Source organism: Lycorma delicatula, chromosome 10, assembly GCF_047948215.1.
Source record: "Lycorma delicatula isolate Av1 chromosome 10, ASM4794821v1, whole genome shotgun sequence".
Taxonomy (NCBI): domain Eukaryota; kingdom Metazoa; phylum Arthropoda; class Insecta; order Hemiptera; family Fulgoridae; genus Lycorma; species Lycorma delicatula.
The window spans coordinates 51,989,971-52,017,369 of NC_134464.1; the positions used below are offsets into that span (position 1 = coordinate 51,989,971).

General features: G+C 29.1%; 1 protein-coding gene across 1 annotated transcript in view; it reads right to left on the reverse strand.

Annotated features, from left to right (window-relative positions):
* Positions 1–27,399, reverse strand: part of LOC142331533 (transmembrane protein 151B-like) — a 452,942-nt gene that overhangs the window by 123,924 nt on the left and 301,619 nt on the right. Inside the window, exon 2 of the mRNA XM_075377518.1 lies at positions 16,464–16,595. Within this exon, the coding sequence (XP_075233633.1) occupies positions 16,464–16,595 (132 nt within the window). The remainder of the gene's footprint in view (positions 1–16,463; positions 16,596–27,399) is intronic.

Consider the following 27,399-nt stretch of genomic DNA (forward strand, 5'->3'; position numbering starts at 1 on the left):
TCGAGCCATCTTGCTTTTAAGAATAAGGGCCAAGACCGCTCGGCTTTTTGCTTCAATTGTAGTAAGGCCGGTCACAACAGGACCGTAAGTAAAAAGGGACCAAAGATGCGTAATCTGTAAAGTTACCAGCCACAGGACCAGTAGCAAATAATGCCCAGAATCTCTGAGATTGATTGGGGAAGAAATGCAGGAGTGAGGAAGTCCTTCTGAATCTCTCCCTTGGGGCTGTGTTCATATCAAAGCAAATCCAGCACCAAGGTGGAGAACTAAAAAAAAAAAAAAATAATAAAATGAAACCATCAGTGTAAATCATGTTTATCAAACAAAGGCATAACAAAAAATTTTTTTTTTGATTTTCACAAAATTTATTTAAAAAATGACGGCTATTTTGGCACACAATACCTTCCTCAGACGTTACAAACAATTACAAAAATGCGAAGGATTAAAATTGCTTGCTGTAATATCAAGTGTCTATTATTTGTTTTCATAAATTATATAAATTCAAGAAGCAAATTGAGGAAACCTACAGTATTAATGACCTGTTTATAACACATAATAATGAGCATAAAAAATGCTCATTTTAGTTCATTCATGTATGTACACATCATGTTTGACGGTTGTGAGGACTCTTGGTGAAGACCATTACAGAAACAATACGATGAAGTTGCTGACTGTTTCTTTACTCGAAATATACAGTCCATTTAATTAAAATGCGTAACAAATTTAACTTCCTATGCGGAAAAAATGGGTATTCACTGTCTACTCCATCTATTGTAGCCAGCATACTCGACTTGGATGTAAATTCTGAATTTAGATCTACGCAAATGTTTTTGCGTGAGGTAGTAATCTTTTTAATCATTTTTTATGTTGTGAAATATTTTTTACGATAGTTTCCCAACGTCATATTATAATAAATTATCTTTTTTATTAATGGTATTTTACACGGATATTCAACAAATCAACTTGGTTTACTTATACTTAATGTATTGTATCTTTACTGATGAGTTTAACATTTTGTAATACCCTTCATAATAATTGTAAAAAATCGTTGTTGGGTTATTTTATTTCCTAAACCAGTGTCCGTTAACAATTCAGTTTTTATTTCATTGCTAAAATTTGTCTGTAAAAAAATGGAAGAAAATTATGAAACTTTTTAACCACAGAAAGATACGCTCGTATAAAAATCTAAAATATTACCATATTAACTACAGATAAATAACTTTTTTTCAATTGTTTTTTTGTAGAAAAGCTTTTGGACAAACAAGTTTACAATTATCCGTTACTTTCCAAATATTTTAGTCATAAACGGTTTTTTTATATTAAACAAAATCTGTTGTGTTCGTTGATAAGCTGAATAAGAGAATGTATTCAGCAAAAGTAACGGTTATTAAGAGGGATGTTATGTGGTATTCGAAAGAAATATTATGGCGATTATCGTAGTTAATTATCGTACTGACAGGCGTATACATTAGTGTTAACCGCAACACAAATCTGTTGAGTCAATGATGTTATGTTAATTCAGTCGGAAAATAAGCTGATTCCGCGATGTTAACTGTTCTCTTCTAAAATATTTATACAAAATTAAATCAAAAACTTCAACAGAAAGTCGAAGAAAGTTTCTATGAACGGAATCCACCGTCCTATGAAGGATATTCGGGCAGAATAAATAATAAAATATTAATTTAGTAAAATTCTTCTTAAGTATCGGTAAAATTTAAAGATACGTGTTCCATCTGCACAAGGTCTCGAATATATATTACCAACTACAATTTTGAAGGTCGTGCTTAAGAATTTGAAATGGAAATTTTATAGCTTATGCCAAGCTTGATAGAAATTCAAACCCGGGACTTTCCGGATAAAAGGCTGAGAATCCGCTACGGAGATTAATTTACAGATGATTAATTTACATATTACGCGTAAATGGAAATAAATAATTAGAAATTTTACATCGTCTAGTACTTCAAAATTAATCTAAGTGTACCATTAACCGCAAAGCATAAGCATTTGTGTTGGAAAAAATATTTAAACCCAATAATTTTGTCTAATGTTTTGATAAGAAAATGGAATATTGAAACGAGTGCTCGGTGGTCAACATGGAGTTTAGTAAACATTAATAGAAAAAAATCCATATATATATAATGAACAAATAAGCGTTTATCTGTGGATTTATTAACTTTACTTATTATTCTAGCAAACAATGTCGCATATAAAACATTACCTTTAGATGAGTTGTTTCGCAAAAAAAAAAGGATGTTTGAAAACGGCTGTACCATCTTGTATGTTGGAAGTCTTACCTACTAAAAAAATCCTAGAATATCGAACATGCTTCTATAATTGGTTATTTAAAGATGTACAAAATTCCTTTTCACTAAGCCAGTGATTCTTAACCTTTTTAACTTCAAGAACCCCAAAAAGTAAAAAAAAAAAAACATATAATGAGTATTTCGCGAACCTCCCAACCCCAAACCAATGAGACCTAGTTAATACTATTTAGCTGTATTGACAGAGACGGATATGAACATGCATATATGAAATGTACAAACATAAGCAATTTACACGTTCCAACTTGATATGTACTAACGTGCTCCTTGTAATTTGGTCTGCTTGCATAATATTCGCTGTAAGAGCGTCATGTTCGAACAAAGAGATTGCAGAATGTCAGTTTAGTTTTAAATGCAAAACCTGCATCTGACGCCTTTATTTAAGTTTTTAAAAGCGTAGTTTGATAGAAAATAATAATAATAATTGAGAATTTGGTTTTTTAGTGCGGCCAAATGGTGTAACTGTTTTTTTTTTTTTTTCAATTGGATTCTTACGTAAAATGGATAAATTTGTAAAAAACAACGTGAGTCATCATTCAGTGAATCGATTGGTATAAAGACAAGATTTTACGATGAAATTTATTTAAATTATGGTTTTACCTCATTGGATGGAAAGCCATAGGGCGTTGTTTGCTTTCAAGTCCTCTCCGATGAAAGCATGAAGCATCAAAATTAATCGACTCTTGGAAACTAAACATCCGGTTCATAAAAGCAACCCATTGGAATTTTTCGAAAAAATTACATACTTTAAGAAATTAACAAGCTTCTATTTGTATATCAAGCCATACTGATAGAAGTACACTTGAAGCATCTTATCTCGCATCATTAAGAGTAGTTAAGTTCTCCAAACCCCATACAAACGCATATAATCTCATATTGCCTGCTGCAATTGATATGTTCAGTGTTTTAAAAGGTCGGGGAGAAGCAAAAAAATTCTGCTTTCTAAGGCACAGTATCACAAGACGAATCGATGACATGGCTGCTTATGTTCACGATCATATAATTCAGCGATTGATTTCAAGTGATTTTTTTAATATTGAATTTGATAAATCAACAGCTGTGGCAAATATTTCTTAGTTCCCATACGTTTTGGCTTGCTCGTCGAAGTGAATATGGAAATTTAGTCACAGAATGATTGAAAATATTAATTTATTTCGCCTTGTCTAAGCTCTGTGAAAAGGGTTTTTATCTATGGTTGCGCTAAAAACTAAACGTAAGAAGAATCATCTTTTATCACTTGAAAACAATTTGCTTTTTTGTGTTTCTAACACAGATCCACATATGGAGAAACTTTTAAGTGAAAAACAATCTCGACCATCTCATTCTTTTTTTATTAATGCAGCAATCATTCATCAATTTATTAGTGCAGCGTTTCTCAGCCTCCAGGATTAGAAACCCTGCACTAAACCATGTAATATCCCTTCTTTATGGCAAAGATAGCAATTTGGCACAACAAATACATTTTAGAAAACTCTTCCTTTATTGAATTTATTGATTTCCGGAATGTTACAGTTATTAAATACGATTTATTAACATCGAAAAATAAAGTATCAAAATCATTTTTTTTGGAAAATAATCTTTTTAATAGGCTAAACTTCTCTCCCAATGAGGTTCTCTAGATTCAACCCTCAATGCATGGATGGTATCTTTAAATCTGTCAGGAGAAATATTATAAAGCCCTTGTATACCCGATGAACACCTCAGAGCTTTGGTATTTTTGTAGAGTCACTGGGGAAAACCATTCTATAGATAAATCCACAAGCAGAATCACATAAATATTAAGAACGCAGTGACTCAAATAGCTTCTCAAGACTTTAACAAGGTGTTCAATGGATGTCTACTCAAAACAGACAATTATACCCAACAGGAGGTACTAAGAATAAGGGAAAGAAAAATAAAATAAGTAATGATCTAATATAATGGGATCACGAAACGAGACAAATAATCCCAATGAAAGACGTACTTAAACCCGTTTTCAGATAATGGAATCCATTTTGGCCACAATATAAGGGATACTGGGCTTGCAGTGTCCCTCAAGGACAATAATCCAGGATCAATAACACTATACTAATCAATGATTTTGTGTTAACCGGTTCAATATCTATGGTACTACAGATTTCTTATCTTTTTGAGACAACTTCTTTAAGAAAAACCCTCCTTCAGCCAACCCCAGAATTTGATAGCCTGTACAAGTATCAACTGAATTACAAAACGTTCGGCCAGATCCTCATTAAAAGATAATCCGCTTATCTAAAAACACATAGGTAGAGTTTTAATTAGATATAATTGTTGTAATTTTATGGTGATAATATTTTATCATTAAATTACTAGAAGAAATGCTCTGTTAAAAATGCATTTTTTAACTTCCTAATTCCCTTTATTTATTACAGTTTTCGATGTTTTAATGCAATAGTAACCCTATAATTACTCGTTTAGAGCAGTTCAATACACCTTTTTACCAAATAATTTTGTTATACCGCTATCAATTAAAAAAGATCACATTAGGTTTAAGGTAATCATATTATCAAATTGTATTACCTACAATTAACTACTGCAATTTCGATTTAATTAAATTTTACCGTTTATTCGAATGACTCTTTTGTTAACTTTAGTGTTTTTTGCTTTTTTTTGGGGTGGGGGTTATTTTTAATTATTCATCTTGTTTTCTCTTTTCTTTTTCTGACGTATAGTATCATCTCTCTCTCACTCTATCTCTCTCTCTCAATTTCTCTTTCATTAAGAATTGACCTTACTTTCTACGCCAGCTTTGGTTTAAATAATTATTTATTCACAACATAATCTAATTCACTGACGGTTTTAGAAACAAGAGAATATTTTAAATTATGTAATAGAATTTCTTGTACAAATTCTTTGTATAAAACTACAAATTCATCTACAATATGACATCCAAGGGACCGTTTAATTTAGTCTTTTTTATATTTATATAAATTTACACAATTTAAGGTGAATTTTAAAAAGGAAGATAAAAATAAAAAAAACTTTTATTTTAAATCTAATGCTGTCAGTATAATACGCTGAAATATATTATATTTAAAATAATATAATTTTAATATAATATTCTTTTAATATAATTTTAAACATTACAACGCTGTAACGAACCATTATTAAAACCAGAATTATTTAAAATTTTCATTATTTTTATATTAGAATCGGAAATGATTTATATTAATAGTATAAGAGTCAACATATAAATAAAGTTGTGTCTATGTATTTTTTAGCAATATATCCCTTTTATGAAATTTTGATTTTTATAAGCAATTAATTAAAGCAATTAATGATTCTTTATTTAACCTATCTGCTTGATTAGGCAATAGATAAAACATTTATCATGTTGTTATTTCAGTGGCCAGAAAGCGTGATATCTTGTATTGTTACCCAGTAAATGGTCTATTATGGTTCCCTTGATGGCAGCTTTTCCAAAGATATTTTAATCATTTTAATGAAAATGTATTAACAGTATTGTTTATTAATAAATCATAAGAAACATAGCTATACAAACTAATTTCAACTTATATTTTAAACTTTTGAGATACGGCATGTCTACGAAAAAGACCCCTAAATTATTTTGCTCCATCATATAAATCGATTGAGAATATAAAGTAAAGCAAAAGGGTATATAAAATTTTTTTTAAGAAAGATTTTATTAATAAAAGTTAAATTATACACCATACCAAAAAAAGACTAGTAAAACATCAGTAACCTCGATTTTTTTACCATTTTTATTAACAAATTATAAGCTTGAAATTCACGGGAAAGATATAACGTGATTAATACAGTTAAAAAAAAAAAAAAATGTATATAATAACCGTAACGAATATGAATGGATAGAGAAGAAAGAACAATAATAAATTATACACAAGAGCGATAGCAGGGAAACACAAAGATGTTGACAGGGATTTTATAAAATTATTTAGTCAATTGAATAGAAAATCCAGCTTCAATAAGCGGTTGTATTGGCGTCATATTGTCGATGTTCACAGCGATGTCTGGCGTCACAACGGATCGAATTCATTTAATAACGTTGTAAATAAAATTATTATTATTATTCTTTAACATAAAATGTATTATTTATGACTAATAAAAAGTGATAATCGAAACGAATCTCGTATTTAGGTACATCAATCGTTTATAACTCGAAGTTCTTAACCAACAAAAAATTCAATAGAGAAAATCTAATGAATATTTCTGTAAATTATTCATTTAATTATATTCGCTGTAATATCACTTTCCTCTTGTTTTGTTTTTATAAAACCCTAAACAAAACAACATCCGTTATCATAGAAAATTTAAGTTTAAAATAAATTTGACTGTGAAAACCCCAAAAAAAAAAAAACAACACTTGAAATTTTTCAGTAGGATCCCTAGTTCTATCATAAACGGCTATTTTTTTTTTTTTTTTTTAAATTTAATGCGCTAAGAAATTTATTTTGTTAAACACAGTAAGAAGGTGTGGGTTAGTAATAAAAAAAATATATTCATGTTGTAAATGTAAAAATATTTGAAAATAAAATCTTGATGAAAAATTTTGTTTTAGAAAAGCGTAAACTCTACCTTATGCACAAAAACTATCTCAGTTTTCCACAAAGGAACTATGTTATTAGTATTAAGTATAGTCCAGCAGTGACAGTACAATTCTGCTTGAAGAACAGAGTCTGTGAAGCGCCACAAAATCACGGTTTCCCCGTAATTATCATAACAATTGTGGACCCTCGGGGCTCAGACCAACCTAGACAAATCCCGGAGCCAACTCAGGGGCTCCTCGAGACCAGGGAGGCCTACAAAGCTCGCATCGTTTGCCATTACCAATTTGCCAGGGGAACCGGCGCCCTGGAGCCGCAGATCTTGCTTCGGTCGCCATTCCCATCTGCCTAGAGGGCTCCACCCCCTTCACCAACGCACTGTATCTTATCCTTATGGTTATGAGAATAATACTGATAAATAATAATAATAGTAATAATAATATTCAGGTTTTATAGAAACCTGAAAAAGAAACTAAATTACAAAAGATAGAATAATAGTAACTATGGTAACTAAAGTACACACACCTTTGACGACGAAAAATTCATAACTTATTTCTTTGCCATGGTGCCAGAAATATAATAATGAAATAAAGGATTAATCTACTTTTTCCTTAAAGAATACCTTTTCTTTAAGGAAATATCTATTCTTACCACACCATATCATTTCTTTATTAATTCAGTACCTCACCCACCTTGGGAGGAGGAGGGGAAGAAATAATGAATATTTTTAATATCTTAACCTTCAAGGGAGTTAGGATCTCGATCGATGGCTTAAACCCTTCCCTGAGATACACGAATGTATCCTGCAAATTTGAAAGTAATCGGTCGGTTGGTTCCCGCGTGATGCGATAATAAACAAACAGATATTATATATGTATCCGAATAACCGTGATGTATTAAATTGAGAGTGTACCTGATCCACGCAAAAGTTAACTTTCAACCAGCTAACAAATACACCGAAAATCAAACGATTGTTTACAGAGATACAAGAGCACCCCATTACATCTCCCAAAACAGTGCCTCAGGGGCACCACGTTTGTTACCAGTTGATGGTAACGATTAGTCTAGCTTCCCACGAGTTGATCGCGTACCTTACCACTTTAACCTCACACACAGTCCTCACGGTAAGCCCATTATTATTAAACAGAATTTTAAAAAGGTATATTTAATATTATCTTATTTAACGTAAATTTAATTCTATTATTTTTACAATATTATTCATCCTGTTGATTCGAATCATTGAGTTCAAACCCAGCTCACGCAGTTCATTAATTCAAGTCATTAAAGTTTGTCCTTCAACCGGCCAATCTCCACTACTATATATATATATATATATTTTTTTTTTTTTGGAGATATTTCGAGAAGAAATATATCTGAGACCTTCTCAGTTGTGCCCAGAAACATGGGTAAAAATTTGACTGCGATTGATCGATTAGATTTTTTTTATGCCGAACAAAAAACCCTTTTCCTCTTTATATAATAGTATAGATATACATTTTTTTTTTTTTTTTTTTTTTTTTATTAAAATCATTTTAAAATGTAGTATCTTGAGAAAAATAATATTGTTCATAATTTTTAGTGATTAGCATTATTTTACCATAAATCTAATCGTTAAACGCTATATGAAAATTTATAAACTATCCGATTTGTTATTAAAAAAAAAAAAAAGATTACGTTTTTGTGTTAATCAAAATATCACAAAATTAGCCACGAAAGAAAGGTAAAATTTTTTTATTTTAGAAGACATAATAAATATTTATTGTATTTTACAAGTGAGATTTACAAAAATTTCTGATTAATGTTCTGGCCGACAAGAAAAAGTAATTTCTCTATACACGCTGAAGTTGAAACACAATAAAAACAGTGAATTTATTTTTTATAAGAGAATATAAATATTAGAATACTTCACACGCGGTACTTCACACGCGTAAAAAAAAAATATCTGCATTTACAAATTTTTTTATATTTCATAATATTTGTAGATAAAAAGTTTTACCATTTTCTTATAGCTAGTTGAAAAATAATCACAAAGAAATATAAAAAAATGGATTTCTTGAATTAAGATGAATTTTATTAATTATCAAGTAATTTTTTTATAAATAGCTTTACACTAAAATTTTAGAATAAAAATTTAGAACTGAAAAAATAGTCAGATGATTACGACTAACAGTAAAATGGGATCGTTTGTCTGACATTATTTTAAAACACGATAATATATTTTTTTTTACAATTTTATTGGTTGCCTGCATTATACCATACAGTGTTCTTTTCAACAGATATTATTCCACACCTATTATAACAATTCAACTGAGATAGAAAAAATTGCACAGACGCAATTTTTGAAATCATTCAGACAGGACTTTTATTTTTTTTAAATATGTAAATAACGATTAACGTGGTAATTACTCTATTTAAAAGAAAGTCAAATCCCAAAATAACTAAAAATGTCATGACAAAAATTAATTACATAAAAATGGTAGTCGTTTTAACCGATTCCCAGTTCCAGGACAAAACTACTAAATGCAATTTTATATATAAAAAAAATGTTATTAATATATAATTTCATGATTTCCTACAGCGTATTGTACAATTTTATTGTGTGAAAAATTAACCAAAATTAAAGTAATAAAGACTTATCCTCCATTAAATGTTTTATCTTCTTTTCCATAAAATAGGATGGTGCGTGAGTTTGTTTGTCTGGTGTATGTGCTCAGATTTTTATTTTGCTTTTATTAGCGCAGAGCGGACTACGTGGTGCGCCGGGCAGCTACGCGCAGCTCACCAACGATTCATTCTTTCGAACGATTTATACTTATTTATACGAACGATTTATTTTAAATTATATTTATGTTTTGGGAATAAAAAAGGAAAACACCGGGGTTAGAAATGTGTTAAAAAATCATAATTCAAGAAACAGCTAAAAATGTTCAGGATTTTGTAGTTTATCTTTGTAAATGTTATTGTTGTTGTTAGTAAGCTAAATTCATGAACGTTATTTAATTACAATTGGCAAAAACATTTTACAAAATCATGTTTAATGTAACATTTCGCAAGACTATGTTTAGTAGAAAAAGGCGGACCTACGGCCCGTAGGTCCGCCTTTTTCTACTAAACATTAAAAATGAAAGAATTGGGCAGTGAGATAAACTGGATAATGTAAATCTATTTCTACTGCATTAGTAAAAGGGTTATTCATTAATACATTAAAGGAATATTTAACGAATTTCCACTACCCTTCATCAACCTTTTGTAATTAGTTCATTTTAGTTATATTCCAAGCTACTAATTTATTTTTTTTTAATTTCTTTATCGCAACTTTCATTAGTCGTTTTTGAATTGATTTTTTAATGTTTGATAAAAAGGTGTCATAGGAAGCATTTAAAAAGTCAGCAAACTCCATGTTGAAGAGAATGTAGAAACGGATGAAATATGAAACGATGTTTTTAATTGCAATTTTACTCTAATAACAATGACGTCAAAGGTGCACAGTTTCAGTATGCTGCTGTGCAATTATGGTAATGAAACATTTAACAAATAATTGATTTTAGCTGCATGAAAGAGTCAATTGAGAATGAGGTAACACATATTACTATTTTTATATTGTTTATTATATTTTTTCTATTGTTTATTGGGTAGATCTTTCGGAATAATTATTTTTATGCCATGAATCTGGGTCAACTTAATCATTAGAGAGCTAACAGTTATACAGTATTTATAATAATAAAAAAAAAATAGATGCGACTAGAGCCGTAATTTGAGCAGAACAGAGTGAGCAACATATATTATTAAAGAAAAAATATTATGAATATGTTATTAAGACATAATATAATACAAAGATTATATTAAAGGGCATAAAATAAATTGCACATTATAAAAAAACAGAATAAATACCTCCTTTTCTCGTTTGCTCTCTCTCTCTCTCTCTATATATATATATATATATATATATATATGTATATATATATATATATGTATATATATATATATACACACACACATATAAACCATCATCCTTCCCTACTTTTCTGTCCTTTGGTCTTTTCATGTCAACAATTTTCTTTGTGTAGAAAACTGGAAGAAATAATGTCAACAGAAACCATCCCCTAACAAATCCACCCCAACTAACGTAAAAAAGGAAAAAAAGAATCACCGTAGGATACAGTCTGTGTTGATACGTTGAAATTCTGAACAAAGTACAAATTCTTTCAAAAAGGATTACACATTGCCTACACTCATCAGATGCTCAGTTTTGAAAGCAAATATATCTGCTGTTCCATAAGTAGCAGATATCTACGTAACTGTTATTATTATTAATATGTTATATGTTTATGTTATTATTATTATTATTATTATACGTAATAATGCAACAATAACGCAACTGTAATTATCGTAAACTGAACACTGTTTACGACATAATATTATTATTATTATGACTACGTAATAATAATATCAACTAGATGCTAAGATAATACGTTAGTTCATTTTATAATTTTTATAAGGCTAAATTCTTAAAGAAACTTTTGTAAACACACTGTAACAACTTAAAATAATAGAAATAAGAATTAAGTACTACCCTCAATTTTCTACCTTAATTATGAAGCAAATTATATTAAGCTAAAAACTCATCGACAAAGATACAAAAAACTAATGCAGTTACATAATTGGAATGGAATGGAATGCAAAGTTGGCAGGAGTCTATTACTCCCTACTTTATCGCAGAACCTGGACAGAGTCCCTTGCTGCTGGATCATTCTAATCGGGCTTGTTTTTAAAAGGGTTATTTTTTAATCTCGGATCTAATTTTTCAAGTTTTGTCTATTATTATTTTAGTGAATTTAAGACGGATTTAATTGCATTCCAATCCGTTGTTAAACCAGCGTTATCGAACCCATTTCATGGGCCGACCGCGGAGGCTTATAAAGCCTGTCCTCCCGACGTAATTCCCCTTCAGACCGTCCACTGAAGTCCTTTCGGTGCTAACTCTTTAATAGGCTAGCAGGAATACGCCACAACGGGGCACTACCTGTAAGGAGGGAGCAATGCGTCTCCTTTTCCGGAGGAGTCGCAATTGCTAGGTTATTTTATCTTACTGTAAGTTTTGAAATAGGAGAGGTTGTGTAGAAGCTCTTCATCTGCTTCTGGTATGGCTGTCCTTCAGGACGCATCTCTGCTGGGCTCTGTTCCGGACTCCATTCCGTGATGTTGAGGCGAGTGGTTGGTCTTCCTTCTTCTTCTCCCTCTTCTTCTTCCGATTACATAATTTAATAAATTTTACTATTTATATACTATATATACTAATAAATATACTATATATACTATTTAATAAATAGTTATTATACTGTCCTGAAATTCTGAGCTTTTCGTAAATTTGTTAATGCTTAAAACAGTCGCGATATATCTTTGCCAATACGTTTCAAGTTTAATAAATTCGCTTCATAAAAAACTGTAAAAAAATATCATAATTTCAATTCATAAATTAATTCCAATCACTAAATGCAACTTTATTTTATTACTGAAATCTTACAAAAAAAAAACAAAAAAAACTAAAAACAAGATTAAAGGAAATGTAAAGATTAAAGAAATGATTTTATGCACGTCAGAAATGCCCCAAAAAATCGGGTGGAGCTGTCTCGGGGCGCACGGCCGTTGGTTTAACATCAAACGTTACAGACTTTCGATGAGATTCCTCCGAGCTACAGACCGACCAACTTATCTGTAGATTTAAATAGGAGAAAGCACCGTCATATTTTTTTTAAACAAAACTAAAAGTCTACAATGGAAAATTTTAGTTCCTTCATTTGGCCAACTCTACAGATAAATTAGTCGGTCTGTTTATCAGCGAGTCACTTTTAGTGTATTGGATTGAAATAAAAACGAAACATTGACAGCGAACTAAATTTAATTTTAATATAAAACAGACAATGAATGATATTTATTTCAACTAATATTCGACGACAATTTTGTTCGACATTGGTTAGTGACATGAGAAGTAAGAGACATAAATCATAATAAGCAACGATAGACGTGCTCGCGCCGTGGGCGTCGTTCATGGAGCACGCTGTGCCAGCTTTGCGAGAAAGACACAAAAAAATTAAAAAAAAAAAAAAACCTCCCGAAACAGCCTCGCTCGCTCAGCAGCGGACATTGATCCATACATGGGAAAGCCCATAAGCTCCCCTTTCCAACGATATGCGTAATTAATATTTCCGGCTTTTGCGTGTGCTGAGGCTGACATATTGAATTTTTGTACTTTTTTACATGTTTACTTTCATTTTTTACACATAAATATTGTCCTAATTACACTTATTATTACTTAAATTTATCTATCACGACAAACTCTAAACGCAAATACACGAATCATCGCACGCGCGCTATCTAAGTCTAAGCCGTGTCTAAGTCGTGAGCTACACTGAATGGAAATAAGCGAGAACGCCAGTTTTGGTCGATTTGCACTGTGACACCTCCCCTCCTACCCGCTCTCCAGTCACGCAAACTCAACGTCGTAGCGGCGAGCTGACCATGTAAGTTATATAATTACTCCAAATTTACGTCTCTGAGACTAATAGATAGGAGTTATTAGGGTAGGACAATATAGACCTTTACGTTACGGTACAGATTTGATTCTGGTACCCGTATGTTTCGGTGATTTTAAAGACGTTTCAGTCAAAATTGTTTCATTATCGTTACCCAATCTGGATGGTTTTGATGAACTGTTTCGTAGTTACCATCCATTTTCCAAACAATAGCAATTGCATTGTTAGAATGAGAATTATGGGACATTATTAAAAAAAATTATTTAAAAAAAATTATATATTGCTTCTATGGATAGGAAAAACATTAAAAGTAAAAATTTCACCACAACCTAGTTTTAAAGTGATTGTCGGTATGAAAATCTTTTCGTTTTAAGAAGTGGTACTACATTCGTTATTTTTATTAACTGGTGGTTACAATATCATCCGAACTGGTACTAAATACCTGTCACGTTTATATTCATCAATATTACATATTTTATCTGCGATCATATTACGGTTAATATCCATAAATATACACATATCTAAGTAAACTTCTCAAAACGAACGTAACAGATTTTATTATTTAAAAAAAGAAACTTATATAGAATGCGAGGACACATCTCCTAATTTTCATTTTCTGAATTACTAATATCATTACGTAAATTATTTACGGATAAAGTAATAATATTCAGTATTAAATTGCTAATATTTATCTTCTCTGTCGTAGTAATTATATTTCAATCTATTCTTACCTTACCATAATTATATAGCTGGCTATGTACTCGTAGGTGCAATCAATTACTACAATCATGTACTGCACGTGTCTTTGCTTGTCACCAATCGTTATTTACAAGCCAAAGAGATTTTACATAATCCTAGGTTTTGCGAACAAACCCACCGGGTTGGTCTAGTGGTAAACTCGTCATCTCAAATTAGCTGATCTTGAAATCGAGAGTTCTAAGTTCAAATCCTAGTAAAGGCAGTTGTTTTTATACGGATTTGAATACTAGATCATGGATATCGTTATTATTTGGTGGATGGGTTTCAATTAACTACACATCTCAGGAATGGTCGACCTGAGATTGAACAACATTACACTTCATTTACATTCATACATATCTTCATTAATCCTCTGAAGTAATACCTTAAGGTAGTTCCGGAGGCTAAACAAAAAAAGAAAGAAAAAGGTTTTGCGTACAGGATTATGAAAGATTCTTTCGTTAAGCAACAGGGAAGATAATTGGGGTTGTGAAAAGGCGAGTTGTAATTCTGCCTTGACTACAATCCAGAAAAATCAAACTGAAAATTGTTTATTTCCTGTACGCACGGAGTAGGAAATATCCAAATTTTAATTTTGAAACGAAGAATTTGGTATGGGTAGTGTTTGAAACTGATTGGAAAAATTTTGTTAAAGAAATGTGTGCGGACATGTTACTCTGTACCCCAGTAATAATGGATGGGAATGGTCTGAACATGGAAATAGAAGAATCTAATTTTTCAAGGCGAAAATACATCAATGTGGGGAAGGTTTAATCTCTGCAGTGGGTGTTTGCAGGAAAGAATTTAAGACTGTTTCGTATACGAGGTCCCCGATCGAACGAAAGACACGTTACTAAGTGTTATAAAGGAGTGAATTCGACCTAGGACGAACGTAATCTCTGATTGGGGTTAAAATTTTACCCTTTTTTTCCTGGGCGCACAATGAGGTGTCGTTATCAGCGCCAGACCCAAAATTACTAAAGTAAATGATTAAAAATTAACAATTAAAATTCACCTTAAAAATTAAAACAACGTAAAATGCCAATACGATATGTTACGTGCGAAATAAAACCAAAATAAAAAAAGAATATTAAATATCTAACATAAAACAATTAAATTGCCAAACCTCAAAAGTTAAAGTGATATTACGGTTTAAATCAAATTTTTGAATCCAGATATACGGCTCTAAAAAACTGGAAATTACTCAACAATTGTAAGATAAAAATAAATAAATAAAAATTACTTAAATAAATTTTTTATTAATGACAAATACAATAAATTACCTGAAAAATTGTTATTTTAAACTTGGCAATAAAATAACATCAGCTGATCAACAATGCGTAATACTGTATTAGTGTTTAAATCATTCTGTAAGGAATATTAAGTACGGTATATCGGGTACTGCGAACTTGCTATCGCTAGCGAAGTTTTTCTGTGAATTTTAATTTGTGCATGTAGACTTCAGCATTTAAGCGGCCGGGAAATAGGAACGGTGTAAATAGCTAATTCAGAAGAAGGCCGCACTGTATATTGACACTAAATTGGTGATGAAAATGACCTTTTACCGTCTCATGATGATTTATTTCTACCCATGCGTACTCATTGCGTTAAAAGTTGACGCCATCTCGAGTGAAATTTGCCTCGTCGATAAACAAAACATACTTTTAGATTCTGTAACAGATTTTATTCGATTCTGCAGGTCAAAAACCATAAGCAATCACTAATTCTGTCCCTTAATTAACATCCTAAAAATTTCAGTACGACTTCATTTGACCGGGGTAACTGAAATCAGAGCGAAATCTTTCACTAGCCGTAACTTGCAAACGAAGCTTTTCACAAATATGCTTATATGAAATTTTTCTATTATTTTAACGAATAGAACAGATTATGAAAGCCCCGGGAAAACTTCGCGTACTTTCTGTAGAATTGTAAAAATTATATTTACAATTTTCAGTAATATTTTTTTTTTACTACATTCCCGAGCCGGACATCCAATTAAGTATACTCGGCTGGAGGACGTGTCCTTCCGGATCTTTTAATTGCCTGCCTCTAATCTCTGACGGAAGAAACCAGGCCCGTTCCCAGAAACCAGGCTATCCCGTTCCCAGCTCCCCCGCCGGAGACCGGGTCTCGGTCTTTCCTTTTGTTTCAGTAACATAATTAATAAATAAATATTATATTAATAAATAATTTTCAGTAACATATTAATAATGAAAAACATTATATAATTATTACAGAAACACAACCAATATATATATATATATTAAAGTTATTTAAAATTATATAATAAAATATTTTTTCGTTTAAATTATAGTATAGATACATCCTACCTTTGTAACCTGAGTAAATCGGCACCAAGATACAGCTGCTAAGCAGCCAAATATAAGAGCAGTTAATATGAAACATTTCCAGTTATTTTCTCTTTGCAACGTTCCGCAAACAGTCTGTTCTACGGGATATTGCTGAAATAAACAAACAAACAAATAAATAAATAAAAATACTTATTTAAAAAAACAAAAAAAAAAACAGTTTATAATTTGATATTTTCTATAGTTAAATTATTCAGCAAAATGATGAATTTTTAGATATATACTCACATATGTTCGGCAGATTTACATATTCTGATATAGCAGTATGAACTAGTAAGTAACCCATTTTTCTTTAATAAATCGTTGTCATTTCTCATAACATTCTGATAGGTGATATTTATGTTATTTCAGATAGAATTTTAAAGAAGCCAATTCAGATTCCCATATATATATAAAACGTCATTTTATTATAGACAATAAATCAAAGTAGAGTTTAAAAAAAAATAACCATGCGAAGCCGAATCCGAAAGGTTTACAGTACTAATTTTACACGATATATACCACTTCGGGTTGTAAAAGAATCCATAAATGTATTAAAAAAAAAGAAGATGATTTGTTTGATATTTATAGAATATTTAACCGGTATAAAAAAAAGAGAAACTGTCAAATCACTACGAAGATCTAATTTTTTAATTTTACTTTATATAAAGCTTAAAATGATATATATTAATACAAGTAATTAAAAATTCAGCATTTTTTGTTTTAATTTAAAAAAATTAGTTAGCAAACAGGAAAAAATAAAATAAAATATTTTTAATAATAATTTTTCAAACGGTAAATAACATTTTATGTAATTGACCCGAATGATTTGTATTCTATAAATTCAACAATATAATTATTTAGTAATGTAACAGTGGAGATTTTTTTCGTTTCATAGCTAATTAAAAAGCCGCATATTGATACGGTTTATTTTTATTAAACTTCCAAATTCTTACGTTTCTATTGAGTTCCCGTGGCCATTTTTCATACTATTTTACTTCGAATCGAATTTTCTACAAGTTTCATTTAAGATGTTTATGAGGTAATTACCCATTTAACAAAGTTGTTTAACCCCAAACATAATATAATGTGTTTTTCGACTCTAATCTTTGGTATTTTACCCCAAATTTCCTGAAATCTACTGAAAATGCAGTTTCTGGGATTTATTTTTTCAATCTTTTAGGCAAGATTTTATATAAACAACTAAATTTAGTCCTTAATTTAGATCCTAAGAATTACATACAGTACGACTAAATTTTACGGAAGAAGGAAAAATCAGGAGGAAAACCTTTCGCCAGCCGACACGACACTTGTTAACGAAGCGTTTCCGAACCTATGTTTATGTTAACTTTACTTATTATTTTCACTAGTATAACATGTCCTGAATGTTTTTGTGAATCACGCTGCATATACATAAAACATTAAATCATTTTAATATTCAACGTACTTTCACGTGAAAAACTTAACGTAAAAAAATAATTATATTACAGTATACCAGACAGCCTTGGCTCAATGTCAGTAGTAGTTATTAAAGACCTTTCTTTTTATTCTTCTCCTTGTTTTCATCAGAATTATATACACACCTTTTTTTAGAAACAATTCTTTTTTTATTCAAAAAAGGTCTAATTTTTGTGATTTTAATATTAAAGATACGACTAGTTTTACTTTTATAAAAATAAAATAAATACTAATAAATAATAAATGCAAATATTTATTTTGTTTTTATAAAAAATTAAATCTAAAAAACTCATATTATGGATTCCATTGTAGTAAAATATTTCTCTGGTGGAAGAACTTATAAGTTTTCCATTTATATAGGAGATAAATGTATTTATTTTAACAAATGGCGTCGTGGAATATACGAGGAAAAGGTCACAACTGTATAAAATTCTCTTAATGTTCTTTTATTGATTTGACTAGTTTTATGCTATTTTCATTCCTTTCTGTTTTATACTAATTTTTTAACCCTAAATTATAACATCCAACTTTTTAACTTTCCTGTTTTATAAATCCAAAGATTGTTCTCTTCTAAAGCTAATATATCTTATCAAATTTACTAAATATGTATATCTTAATAAACAGACCATCAACCTCTAGTTCGTTTTACAAAATTCTACTTCAAACTTTTATTACAACATTTATGATTACATAACAAAAGAAATATAAAATTCGAAGTTGAAAGATAGAAGAACACAATATACCATAACTTGATGAATGATTTTGATTAAGTATAATACAATTAGAAAACTTCATGAAACAAGGAATATGTTGTGTAAGCAAAGAGAGTTTTTATATATAAAATAAATCAAATATAAATAAATAAATATTTTATTCAGATTATAAATAATAAGTATAACATTTAAGAATGGGGTAAACTTCATATTCGAAGGATAAAAAAAATTATCCAGTATTTGGTTGGAAGGATCAAGGGAAAATAGGAAAAAAAGATAAGAGCAGCTTTAAAAGTAAATAAACTTTTGTTGTTGTAATGCTTTCCTGGCATTGTTATTTATACTTTTAAAGCGAAAAAATAATGATACATGAAAAAAACGGTATTTTTTTTCTGCCATCTCCAAGATCACCTTCCAAGAATTTTTATTTCTTTGTTTACTACGTTAAACGGAAAAATATAAAAAAAAAATAAAATTCACTGAATAATGTACAACCAATGAAAAGTAAGATTCTTTTGTGGGATGGTGGATGAATTACGTTGACATTTTATTGCAATATTATTATTATAAGTCTAATATTTAAACTTTTGAATTTTTTCATGTAAAAAGTTTTTACCAATATTAAAAATTGAATTTAAATATAAAATTCAGTAAAAAATATTAAGTAAAAAGATAATTTTTTTCGTTTTTTGGGTAAGGAGGAAATTTTTGGGCAAATTATTTTTAAAAATGATAAGCATGCAATGAATGTACCGAGCTTAATATCAAGTGGGATTATTTTTGAGAAAATTGACTGCAGAAAGTTAATTTTTTGATTTTGGGGGTCCTGGGTGATGAAACGTCAAGAAATGCAAAAAATTCATATCCTATTTTTTGACCTATTATTTTCCTTTTGTTATACAGTCTAGAGATATGATATTAGGAAAGTAAAAAATAATGAATAAAAAAAAAAACAATTGTAAATAATAGAGGAAAAAAAGATTAATATATAAACTAAATAAAAGGATTTAATTGTGTGAAGATACTGAATAAATAAAAACTGTACAAAATAAAATAAAAAAAATTTGATGATATTTTATTACATTTTGAAATACTCGTTAAACGAATATCTATAGAAAAAAAATCAGTTTCATATATTTAATATTATTAAAACTTAATAATTATTTTTTTAAATTGTTTCAAATTTTTTAATTAAATTTAAAAAAATTACCACGTTAAGGGAATTTTCAAAAATTTTTTGCATATATAAAATATTCTGTATATGTATATATGGAAGAGGTTTTAAGATGAATTGGAAAAGTGAGAAATTTGTGATAGCATTTTGTAACAAAAAGAAAAAGTTATAAAGGTTTTACGAAGTCAATCAGAATATAATTCTGATTGATCATAATTAATTCTCCATCTAAACAGATCATTGGAGATATAGAAGATAAAAACAGAAAGAAAAATTAGAATATGTATGAAACAACTAAATTAATTATTATTATTATTAATTATTAATTACAACTATTATTAATTATTTTCTACGCTCTATTCCATATATCTATAATTGATATTTGGTATAGAAGAGAGGAGGTTAAAAAACAAAAAAAAAGAATATAACAAAAAGATTGGACTTCATTTAATTTAATTTTAAATAATTAAAAATAAAAAAGAAGGTCAATTTTTATGTGTTCGTGGACAATTTTTACTTCCTTGTACAAAGTAAAGGAAGTATAGTCATTGCGAAAAATTTCGGTTTTCAGATTTCAACGGAAATATCCATTTTGACCATTCCTGAATCCATTTTGACTATTTTCGGGGTGACGTCTGTACGTATGTATCTCATATAACTCAAAAACGACTAGCCGTATGATGAAATTTTGGATTTATGACTGTTGTAACATCTAGTTGTGCATCTTCCCTTTTGATTGCAATCGACTGTACCAAAAGTGTCCAAAATCAAAAAAAAAAAGTTGTATTTTGGATATTTTCTTAACTGCAGTAATAGTCCTCATTGAGAGATTTTCAACGATATATCATAAGTGGTACTTATTTTCATTGGTTCCAGAGTTACGGCTAAATAAAATTTTAATTAATGAAATATTTGGAACTTACAAGGGGAAGGCACAACGGCTCGAATCCGAGAGATGAAGTCGGATGACTTCCTTTTTTCTAAAATAATAAATTCCTTTTTTTAAGTTAAATATATTGATTTATTAATAATTATTGACCTCTGATGGTAGAAAAAGTCTTACAGTAAATAGTAATTCAATAATAACATCAAAAAAAGGAAAAATATCAGAAGTTATTAATGAAATAAAATTTGATGTACTTTTCATTAAAAAAAAGTGTGTATATGTAATTTAATAGGCGTACAAGCAGATAAAGAAATAGTGTTGGGGTAAAAAGAGATCATAAATCATAAATACCATCGATGAAAAAGGGGAAATAGAAGGGAGGAGTACAGACTGCCCAAACATTTATCCTTTGTATACTTTCTCAAGTGAGTGTGTTATAGAAAATATCCTAAAGGTCTTTTAGCTCCACGTGTCAAAAATAGTTGGCGGAATAATACACCTACATATCTTATAAAAATATCTCGACACATATAAAAATATAAGCACTTCATTTATATTTAAAAAAGTAAAAAATAATAAATAAATAAATAAAGGTATATAAAAGTTTATGATGTTTTTAAATGAGATGATTTTAACAGCTTATTTTATTGATTGTTATATCACAATCTGCAACCACATGCCATACAATAGTATCAGTAGAGGTTACACAACACTGAACACACTTTGAAAGTATATAAAGCTTAAAAAAGAGGTTCAGGAAATCCCACCCAAATTCTATATAAAAGATATAAATAAAATGAAATGAATTTGTATAAAATTTACCGATATAATTTTATAAAATTCTATCTAAACCTCATTCATTCATATTTAATAGAATAGAATGTTATGTTCCTAATAAAACAACCTTTTAATACAGTTTATAAATGTTTAAAATTATTACTAATGATTCTCTTGTTTAGTACTTCGAAAAAGGAATGAAAAAATATTTTAAAAAAGGCACAATTTTGAATTATTTTTCCAATTTTAAAATTTTTCTATAGATTTATTTATTTTCTTTAAAGAGAAAAAATAAAACCAAGCAAACATACATTAATCTAATTTTTAATTTTTCATAAGCCTTCAAAATTTTTAACAGTGAACATTTTAAAATAATCAATAAAGCTTTACTTTTTAGAACCATTTTCGTATTTCGGTTTTATATTTTTAGAAAAATTGTATACACACATATATATATAAAAAAGCATTTTCATATATATATATATATATATAAAAAAGCATTTTCATATATATATATATATATATATATATATATATATAAGCAATTCATTTATATTTAAAAAAAAGTAAAAAATAATAATAAATAAATAAACTTTCTTTTTTATTTAACTTTTTTTTTGCAAAAAAATTAATAACTGAAAATTAATATTTATATCTATATAAATTTAAATTTATATCTATAAAATAATTTATATTAATAATAATTTAAATTTATATCTACACACACACACACACACACACATATATATATATATATATATAGAGAGAGAGTATTTCTAAATTAGTTATACAAAAGTAATCTTTAATAATAAAAAAAGTAAATAACTTAAAAAATTGTTTGATTTATTACTGAATACAGTATGTCTTCAAGTTTTATTCTCGCCTAACAATATTAGTTCCCAACATTCTCACTAGGAAGCACGCGCGAATGAATAATTTCATCAGTCATCATAGAGTAGTATTCTTGGTGCAGAGCGTACTCAAGTGTTACGTATGGTTTCTTCAATTCAAATGGGATACTACCGTTCGGAGACAATTCATGACTAAATACCACAAGCAACCATATCAAAGACAGTCTGTTATTGCAAGGTACAATCGTTTCATTGAAACAGATTGTGTATCACATAGGACGCCAGGTTAGGGTAGACCTTCAGTTTCTGAAGCAGCAATCGAATAAGTGCAGCAGACACTTATTCGTAATCCAATATTCCTAGAGTTACAGAATGGAGGATATTGCGTAATCGACTGTCATTTAAACCCTACAACTTACAACTGACACAAGCTTTGAGTAAAGGTGATAAAGAAAATCGAACTGAGTTTTGTGTAAACATGTTAAACAAAATTAAGACTGAAGAAAATTATCTTAATAAAATTGTGTTCAGTGACGAAGCAACCTTCCATACCAGCGGTAAAGTGAATCGACATAATGTTCGGATATGGGGTGAACGGAATCCACGTAACGCAATCAAACATGTAAAATGTAGGTAAATATTTTGTACTGTAAGCTGCCACAAAATTTACGGTCCTTTCTGTTTTGCCGAGTCAACTGTAACTGGCATATTGCACATTGACATGCCTGAACATTATTTGATGCCACAATTACAACAGTATATGGGGTAAAGAATTCATTTTCCAGCAAGGTGGTACGCTACCACATTATCATCGTGCAGTTGTCAGGTATCTCAATAGCAAAGTTCCGACTTGGATTGGATATGGTGGAACAATTTCCTGGCCAAAACGATCGCTCGATTCCAATCAACTTCTTTGTATTTTTTCCTTTATTGTAATTTTTCCTTTAAAAAAATAATAAAAAATGAAATAATTTTATTTAAGATCGCGAAATTAAGACATTAAACAACTGTACTAAGATCTTGTATAACACAGAAACATTACATCTAAGCAATCTCGAAGAATAGAAATCTCGAATAACTCTAGATAGAAAGAATCTTACTAAGTAAAATCCAAGATCAAAAGAGGAAGGAGGCTAAAAATCTAACAAGGAACTCTGCCAAATCATAAAGACCTAGAAAAAAGCGATAAGGAATAAAATATTAAATTCTGTTTGACCCAAACAGATTAAATCAATATATTTTTGATAAGTGTGGAACGTGAAAAGCAAATAAATTACCTGTAACAGTTTGAAGCTGATCTCCAAAAGATAAGCTTGAAAGAAAAGGACTGCTGTGATAAAGATAAATTCTGAAGAATAATTTACAACAGAAAAGTTCTTGTAGCAAAAAAAAGGACAGGAAGAAAATTGACAGAAGAGAAAATAAACCTATGCCGAAAATATTAGAAACGCACGAAGAGAAAAGAAAAAGTGATATTTACGTTGTTCTAAGTTCGCTTTTTAGCATTTAAAGAAAACGCTTGCGCAGTTCTGCGCAGGAAATCCGACCTTTCGATTCCGACGCCCAAAGTATTTTGCAGTCAGAAACGAACAGATTTTCAGTGTACAATGCAATACGTACAATCGCTTAACGAGTAGACTCTAAACAAGCATCAAGTTTCAACTCACTCACTCACTGCATAAGGACGCATGAAAAATACACCACACACAGTAAACGTAATCTAAAACTGACGTTATGTTGTCGACTATAAGTTGGTCCACGGGTTGGTCTAGTTGTGAACGCGTCTTCCCAAATCAGCTGATTTGAAAGTCGAAAGTTCCAGCGTTCAAGTCCTAATAAAGTCAGTTATTTTTACACGGATTTAAATACTAGATCGTGGATACCGCTGTTCTTTGGTGATTGGGTTTCAATTAACCACACATCTCAGGAATGGTCTAACTGAGACTGTACAAGACGACACTTCATTTACACATATACATATCATCCTGATTCATCTTCTGAAGTAATACCTGAACGGTAATTACCGGAGGCTAAACAGGAAAAAGAAAAGAAAAGACTATAAATTGAGAGTAACTGAAGAATGACTTAACCAATCTTCATTAAATTTTCACATGCACAACCTGAGATATACTACTACAGACAGCATATCTAATTTTATATAAAACTGATGAAGTAGTTTTGGAGGTTTTCGAGCCACAATATTTTTAATTATTTTATAACAGTTGAGCGTAACTGAAGAACGACTAAACCAATCATCATAAAATTCTCAACTGCACAACTTCAGGTAAACTACTACAGCAAAAGTAAATTTCAATGAGATTGATCAAATAGTTTTGGAAATTTTTGAGCCACAAAATACATGAACGTTATTTTTTAGATTTTCGAACAACGAAAACTCTATACATAAATGATATTTTCGTAATCCAAATACCTAAAAACATAATGAAAATTCATTTTCACTCCACAAACCTACCATGCGACCAAAAAAAAAACTCAAATTGAGGTAATGTCTGTTGTTGATCTTAAATTGAGCTTAACTAAAGAACGACTCAATAAGCAATCTTCATCAAATTTTTGCATACACAACTTCAGATACATTACTATAGGATCTCTAAATTTCAATGAAATTGATCTAGTAGTTTTGGAGAATTCGATCCAAAAATGTTATACATAGGCATTTATATATAATGAAATTAAGTGAATGGTATTTTCATACTCCTTATAACTCTAAACGTAAAGAAATTCAATTTCACCTCACAATTCCACCGTGTGATCGAAAGTAATACAGTTTTTTTCTGAAAAAAGTCAGTACAAAATTAATTCAAGATTATTATACATACAGATGAGTCAATAAAAAAAAAAAAATAATAATAATATATAAAACCAAAAGAAACATTAAATTCAGCTATGAATGAAGCTACACGCGCAGATTATTTGCAAAATTTCAAAACTGTACTTTTATAAAAACAGAAATTTGACTAAATTTTATTATTATTAATGTAATTTTACAGTACACAATTTGTTTTTTTAATTATTGAAAAAATCAGTACTTCAGTTTAAAACTAAATTAAAAGCTATAATTTTATAAGCAATTAATAAAATACTCCAATTAATAAAAGAATTGCTTTAAAAACCAACTAATTGGTTTTCCAGACAACAATTAACAAATTACTCCCAGATATGGATACTGATACCTATTACGCACTAATATTTTTCCACAGAATACCTTATGTAGATTTGAATTTTATTAAAAAAACTCAACCTGATTTTACGTTCAACCATGATTATGACTGAATTCTTTTGCCTTATCCACACAGCAAACGATCATAATTTAATTCAGCGCTGTCCTGAAAAGAGATGTACTCGTCATTCCAAAATATTGATTCTAATTTTTTGGAAAGTTTAAAAGTCATAGTAGTTTTAAACAAAACTTGTAGAAGATTTGTTTCTGAGTAAAATTATATGAATAAAATCCACAGAAACAAAATACAATCGTTAAGTATTTCGAAATATATTAATAACAAAACATATCGAAATGTGGCAGATTTTAAGTATGTATTAAACAAAACAAAATTCTCAATATTATAAAACAACAGAATAAAATAACTTAGAAAAATAAACAAAAAATCAAATAAAACAAAGCAACAATAAAACCATTTATTATAATTTTTTAAAGGTAATTAAAAATTTATCTAATTTAAATTTGTTTGAAATTATTTATCTCATAAGTTGGGAATATTAAAAACTAATTCTAACAACTAGGTTTTTTTTTATTGGATTTGAACATCAAGAAACATTTACATAAGTGAATGGAATAATGCCTAATAATTTTTCCAATGAAATTATTGAAATTTTTTCTTTGCAATATTAATTGTACTGAAAATACAATATAGGTTCAAGAAAAACCTTTTCGGATATTTTTATCCAAATATAACACTATAACTCTGTTTCTACCGCTCCTCCCTCTAGATAGATTTTTCAAAAATTTGATGACATCATTGTATCATATTTTTAATTAATTTATCTTTAATTTAGAGAATTAAAAATTTTTAATTCTCATATTTCTATGTAATCGCAATTTTCACTGTTTCCTGAATCAGTAAATATCTTGATGAGCCAATTTTGACCTGATAGTAACATTTTACCTCAATTAATAACCACGAAAGTAAGATCCTTCTAATGGATTTAAGTATAAATAGGTTAAATTCTAATGATATCGACTGCATATGCGGTATAGAATCACAAAGGTCGAGTTATTGGGAACAATTTGCCATAAGACACTACAGAAATACATATCGGTTGTTTTCAAACATAATTATGTCAGGTGTATTAGTTTTTTTTTTGTTTCCGATGAGTCTGTAATACTTAAAAAGAAAAATATGATATTTTGTTTACTTTTAAAAAGTTTTGTTATAAATATTACAATTACCAATAAAAATTACATCTTGTTGTTTTAATTCATAACATTTTGAAGTTTATTTGGAATAAATGAAATTCAGAAAATATTTATAAATTTTCTTTTCTTTTATCTATTTACTAGTGAATATTACCTCCCTAGAAGTATATGCATCTGAACAATATAAATATTAAAATAAAAGTAAAACATTATTTTAAAAATTCCACAATTTATTAAAAAGTGACTTTTATTTGTTTTTTTATAAGTATAAAGAAACAATAATGATATTTTATTAATAGAGAAATGTCTTTCAAATGTAAAACGAACTGAATATTTCTGAACTGAAAATTTCATAAAGAAACGAAATTAAGTTAAATAAAATTGTAAAGGAAATTTAACTTAGGGTAAGAAGATGAAAAAGTGAAAATTAAGTTCTTCCTACGCGTTAGTAATAATAAAAAAAGGTAAAAATCGATTGACTTTTATTTATCTCACTTCTTTTATATAGTTCAGTATACATATATATTCAGAGATTTGATCTACCAATGAATAAAATTAATGGTTTGACTTTTACAACATGAATATTAAAAAAAAATCCATTTTCATTTTTACATTTCATAAAAAACAGGAGTATTCTGTGTACATACTTTTGTGATTTTATAA